Consider the following 6,567-nt stretch of genomic DNA (forward strand, 5'->3'; position numbering starts at 1 on the left):
GCTGTGAGGCAGCAGTGCCACTGTGCCACCGTGCCGCCCACGGATATGATTTGGCTTGAAGTCTCCTCAATGGAAATTTTTAATAAGAATTATTTTTGTTCAGTTGTATGTCATACAGCATCAACCATGCAGGGAAAATCATCAGGAAAAAGTTGTGTAATTGTGAGCTTTTGGCATTTAATATATCCTGGTAGGTTATGTATTTTACTGAGTGCTTTATCATCTAGTATTCGAAATGTCATTGGACAATTTAGGGGTAATCCTGTTAATGTGTTTAATGGAACAAATCAGTAGGCAGAGAGAAAGGAATCTGCTAGCCAAGGAATCCCGATAAAGGAACCCAATCACAGGAAAAAAAGGAGAACCATGTCATTTAGGAATGAAATCAGAAAGTACTTTTCCACACAAAGAGTAAGCAACATTCCTGTATTTTTCTCAAAGGCAGTTAACTGAAATTTTTGATGGAAAACAGCCTAATTTGAGTGATGGAACATACTCGGGGACAATATGGCTTACTGCTGTTCCTACGTAATAATTCCAAATTAACTCCAGATGGAAACTGACATAGCAATGATCATACAACATAAAAGACATGGCATCGAGATGATACCACACGCTAAATGATCTAGTCCTCATGAGAGATCCCAAACAGTAAATGCTGACAGGATATTTTACTTAGGGAGAAAGGCAACATCAAATCCGAACCTGATACTCTCCTTATCTCACCCCTGCACAAAGTACATTTTAGTGAGAAAGGACAAAGCTGAATTGGCACTGCATCCACAAACATCCACTCCCTCCAATTCCAGCGCTCAGTAGCAGCAGTGTCTACTATCGACAAGATACATTGCAGAAATTCACCAAAGATCTTCAGACAGCACCTTCCAAACCAACAACCATTTCCATCTCGTGGGGGAAGGGCTACAGTTACATGGGAACACCACCACCATCCTGACTTGGAAATATATCACCATTCCTTCACTGTCACTGGCTCAAAATCTAGGAGCTCCCTCCCCAAAAGCTATTGTGAGGGTACTTACCATATAGGAGGAAGTGAGGACTGCAAAAAGCACAGCAGAGGAACAGCAGAGTCGATGTTTTGGGCATAAGCCCTTCCTCATTCCTAATGAAGAGCTTATGTCCAAAACATCGACTCTCCTGCTCCTCAGATGTTGCCTGACCTGCTGTGCTTTTCCAGGGCCATGCTTTTCATATCTACCATATGGACTGCAATGGTACAAAATGGCATCATTACCTTCTTGAGGGTAATTAGGGATGGACAATAAATGCTGACCTAGCCAGCGTTGCCCACATTCCCTGAATGAATAAGAAAGAGTTATTGAAGAGCAATGACTAGCAATCCTGGCTCCATTTCACTTTCCTAATCCAGAGACACTGTGCTGATCACAGCGTCGTTCCTGCTACCCCAGCTGGGTGTAGTTAACGGCACAGGCCTCAACTTATTACTTTCTAGTAAATTCGGTTTTGGTTTCATCATCTTTATCAGTTCAGTCATCAGAGAAATCAGACTGATGCTTTATTCAACACCGGAATCCTTTGATTAGCTCTATTTGTATCTCAGGAGAATGTCCATGAATTGCTACAGCATCAGTGAAGTGATCTACAGCCCAATGCTTCAGTTAGGCAATTCATTTCAAACACTAAAGTCTTTTAACTGTAGAAGGGCCAACGTTTATTAATCTATTAATGCAAGTGTAGTATGTGAAGTTTCAGAAAATTGGAATTTATTAGCTGGTTTAATTTTAATCTGTTTTATTTCTGAAAGAGGAATTTCACTCCCATTTGAGTTCTATAGACCTGAGAACCTTTTCTGAGCATTTCCGAAATGAAGTTGTAATGGAGCTTTAAGTTCAAATGTGAATTGGTCTTTGTTTAAATTTCTTGACAATTCCCTGAAATATTGAGATGGTAGATAGCTGTATTTATTTTTAAAACCTTTGAAGGTTGCCTTAAGGGGATTTGACTGTATTGCTGCCCACTTACTTAGAGTAATTACTTCACTGAAACAGGAACTGTTTTGTCTTATAAATGCCAACAAGGAGCTGAAATGAGACGTTTTGTTTTAACTTGCAGATGTCAATGAATGTGCTGATCCAGTCAATTGCATCAATGGATTATGTGTCAATACACCGGGTAATTACCTGTGTAACTGTCCCACTGATTTTGAGCTTAATCCAACAGGAATTGGATGTGTTGGTAAGTGATTAATTTAAGCAGCCACGTATGAAAGCTTAAGAATTGGTTTCTGTCAATGTATAACATATTCATATTTCCTATGTATGGGAATTCTTTGCAATTTACTGTAAATAATTTCCTGAAAGAATTCCAGAAATAATGACACAAATCTCCTTCTGTGATTCAGGACTATGATATTCAATCATTTCCAAATAGCAGGAAATTCTATAATTTTATTTTGAAAATAACTAAAATTATTGAAAGATAAATCTGTGCTATTGCAGTTTCTCTAATTCCTAACAGAATCGTACAGCACAGAAACAGACCCTTCAGCCCAACTCGTCCATGCCGACCAGGTTTCCTAAACTGAACTAGCCCCAGTTGCCAGCACCTGGCCCATATTCCTCCAAACCTTTCCTATTCATATACCCATCCAGATGCCTCTTAAAACATGTAATTGTACCAGCCTCCACTACTTCCTCTGGCAGCTCATTCCATACACGCACCACCCTCTGTGTGAAAATGTTGCCCCTTAGGTCTCTTATATCTTTTCCCTCTCACCTTAAACCTATGCCCTCTAGTATTGAACTCCCCTACCCTGAGTTCTGGCTGAAATGTTAACTCTATTTTTCTCCCCACTGATGCGGCTAGACCTGCTGAGTTTCTCCTACAATTTATCAGTCACATCACTTCAGTTCATCTCACAATTATTCTTCTAACTATTGTCTATTCTGAATAACATTTGTCACAAGGAGAAGTCATTTGTAAGTGGCTCTGAATACCTACCTTGGCTATTCAACTTATTCAAGCCCCTCATGATTTTATAAACCGTTATAAGGTCATCCCTCAGCCTCCTGTTAAGAATATCAGAGCTTGACATATAATGTGGTTGTGTCCTAGTTACCTAAACTATCCCATTGTGTATATATTGAACAAATTGTTAGAAGAATAGTTGGAATGCCCTGCCTGCAACAGTAATAGACTCGCCAACGTTAGGGGCATTTAATTGGTAATTGGATAAACATATGGATGAAAATGGAATTGTGTAGGATAGATGGGCTTCAGATTAGTTCCACAGGCCGGCACAACATCGAGGGCCGAAGGGCCTGTACTACGCTGTAGTGTTCTATATTCTATGTTCTAAGACACCTAGAAACTGCATTTTTTTTTAACCACAAGTCAAATCTCACAATTCAAAGACCTCATAATAACAAGTTTCATTCACAATCTCCTGGGTGTCACTGGGACAGCAGTCCATGGGTCAGGAAATTCCTCAGAGCTGTTCTGGTTTCCTATTCTGGAAATGCAATGGAGACCCAATGTAATTACACAGTTGAAGTTTCCACTACAGTTTTGGCAAAGTTACTCCAACAGAGTAGGGATAACAGTGAGGAATTTCTGGATCATTATCTTTGCTGCACAACTGGGTTCCGCACAAAAAGCTTTTCTGGGTTTCCTTATCCCCTCAGTTGTTTTCCTTTTTCTCTTGATAGAGATCTCCCTTTTGCAACAGTATATTTCACTTGTCCCAAACTCCCTCTAGTTCCTTGCCCAAATGGTTATTTTTGACATGTGACTTTGATAGTAGTTTATTTGATTGTAGGTCTGTTATAACAGGGTCCTATTCCGTCCTGACAGTTGTCCACAAGAGTGTAGTTTTCACTGGTAGCTCGCAGATGAATGATCAGGAACCGGAACACCAATATGTTTTTCGCTTCCCTGACCCTAAAATAGTGAGGTCAATTGTAACCCCCTTCTTGCTACTGTAACTGATATATTAGCATAGATGGAGGGAATGAAAACCAGAACACCCCTACACTTTCCCAAATGTGTTATACATTGAGTCCAACAGCAGTAAATAGTATCAAAAGGTGACCAAGAATCATTAATGACTGTTTTCACCAAGGTTTAAAATTGCCAAACAGTCCTTTGAAAATTCCAGTTGCATTTATCTGCATGACCCCCCTCGAAGCAGTTAGCAGCAGTGCAATAATTTGATAATCTCTAACCAATTTCTATTAATTCTGTGTGAGCAATTACTGTAACTGTCACTGCTGCAACTGATGTCACTAAAGTTTCACTGAAACCTGGCTTCAATATTTTTCCAGTCTGCGCTAGAGATATGTTATAATTCAATGGTTAAAATTGGTAATGTCCAAAAATTGCAATATCACAAGTCAGTTTTGTTTATTCTTTATTCATTAATTGTGGTCCTTAAGAAAACATTTATGCTGAGTCACATCAATTTAAGAAAACAAAGAATTGTGAATGTTGGAAATCTGAAAGAAAGACAGAAATTTCTGGACAAACTCGGCAGGTCTAGCAACAACTATGGAGAGAATTTAGAGTTAATGTTTCGGTTCAAGTGACTCTTCTGACTAAAAGAAGTTTCACTGGATCTGAAACGCACATAGAACATAGAACATTAGAGCACAGTATAGGCCCTTCGGCCCTCGATGTTGCGCCAACCTGTGGAACCAATCTGAAGCCCATCTAACCTACACTATTCCATTTTCATTCATATATTTAACCAATGATAATTTAAATGCCCTTAAAGTTGGCAGGTCTACTACTGTTGCCAGCAGTATGATCCATGCTCCTACTACTCTCTGATTAATGAAGCTACCTCTGATATCTGTCCTATACCAATTACCCCTCAATTTAAAGCTATGTCACTTCGTGCTAACCATCACCATCTGAAGAAAAAGGCTCTCACTGTCTACCCTATCTAACCCTCTGATTATATTAAGTCACCTCTCAACCTTTTTCTCTCTAACGAAAACAGTATCAAGTCCCTCAGCCTTTCCTCATACAATCTCCCCTCCATACCAGGCAACATCCTAATAAATCTCCTCTGAACCCTTTCCAAAGTTTCCACATTCTTCCAAAATGTGGTGACCAGAACTGTATGCAATACTCCAAGTGCGGCTGCACCAGGGTTTTGTACAGCTACAGCATGACCTCATGGCTCCGACACTCAATCCCTCTCCCAATAAAATCTAACAACACCGTATGCCTTCTTAACAACCCTATCAACCATGGTGGCAAGTTTCAGGGATCTGTGTACACGGACACCGAGATCTATCTGTTCATCTACACTACCAAGAATTTTATCATTAGCCCAGTACTCTGTATTCCTGTTGCTCCTTCCAAAGTGAATCACCTCACACTTTGCCACATTAAGCTCCATTTGCCACCTCTCAACCCATCTCTGCAGCTTATCTATGTCCGTCTGTAATCTGCAACCTCCTTCAGCACTATCCACAACTCCACTGACCTTAGTGTCATCCACAATTTTACTAACCCATCCTTCTACACCCTAATCCAGGTAATTTATAAAAATGATAAAAGTGGCCCCAAAACAGATCCTTGTGGTACACCACTAGTAGCTGAACTCCAGGATGAACATTTCCCATCAACAACCACCCTTTGTCTTCTTTTAGCTAGCAAATTACTGATCCAAACCACTAGATCACCCTCAATCCCATGCCTCCGTATTTTGTGCAATAGCCTACCGTGGGGAATCTTATTAAATGCCTTACTGAAACCCATATACACCACATCAACCGCTTTACCCTCATCCACCTGTTTGGTCATCTTCTCAAAGAAATGTAAACCGTTTGTCTCTCCACGGATGCTGCCAGCCCTGTGGAGTTGCTCCTGTGATTTCTGAGTCACGTCACTTCAATTCATCTCATCATTATTGTTTTAACTATTGACGATTCTGAATAATTTTTGTAACTTCGAGGAACTATTTATTTTTAGCTCTGAATGCCTTAAATATTAGGTTTAACACTATTCATTTATATCAGGCAATTGATACAGAGATTTAATAGTGCTCCTGTTTTTACAGTTTTAACAACAGGAAGATTGTGAACAAATTGAGGAAGTTGTGTTGAGACTGATTCCATAAACTTCATTTATATGGTTTGAAACTCCATACCAATGACCTCCTCTGTTAAAATTTGCTATACCATAAGACCATAAGACCATAAGACATAGGAGCGGAAGTAAGGCCATTCGGCCCATCGAGTCCACTCCGCCATTCAATCATGGCTGATGGGCATTTCAACTCCACTTACCCGCATTCTCCCCGTAGCCCTTTATTCCTTGTGACATCAAGAATTTAGCAATTTCTGCCTTGAAGTCATTTAGCGTCCCAGCCTCCACTGCACTCCGCATTTCTGTTCTGAATTGACCCCCTCTAATTCTAAGGCTGTGTCCACGGGTCCTAGTCTCCCCGCCTAACAGAAACAATTTCTTAGCGTCCACCCTTTCCAAGCCATGTATTATCTTGTAAGTTTCTATTAGATCTCCCCTTAATCTACTAAACTCCAATGAATACAATCCCAGGATCCTCAGCCATTCCTC

The 6,567-nt window shown here is 40.1% G+C and overlaps 1 protein-coding gene across 1 annotated transcript in view; it reads left to right on the forward strand.

Moving 5' to 3' along the window:
* Positions 1 to 6,567, forward strand: part of LOC122558088 (fibrillin-2-like) — a 318,053-nt gene that overhangs the window by 216,576 nt on the left and 94,910 nt on the right. The window contains exon 36 of the mRNA XM_043706411.1: positions 2,095 to 2,217. Coding sequence (XP_043562346.1) covers positions 2,095 to 2,217 — 123 coding nt within the window. The remainder of the gene's footprint in view (positions 1 to 2,094; positions 2,218 to 6,567) is intronic.

The sequence above is a fragment of the Chiloscyllium plagiosum genome, chromosome 2 (genome assembly GCF_004010195.1).
Source record: "Chiloscyllium plagiosum isolate BGI_BamShark_2017 chromosome 2, ASM401019v2, whole genome shotgun sequence".
NCBI classification, from domain to species: Eukaryota; Metazoa; Chordata; class Chondrichthyes; order Orectolobiformes; family Hemiscylliidae; genus Chiloscyllium; species Chiloscyllium plagiosum.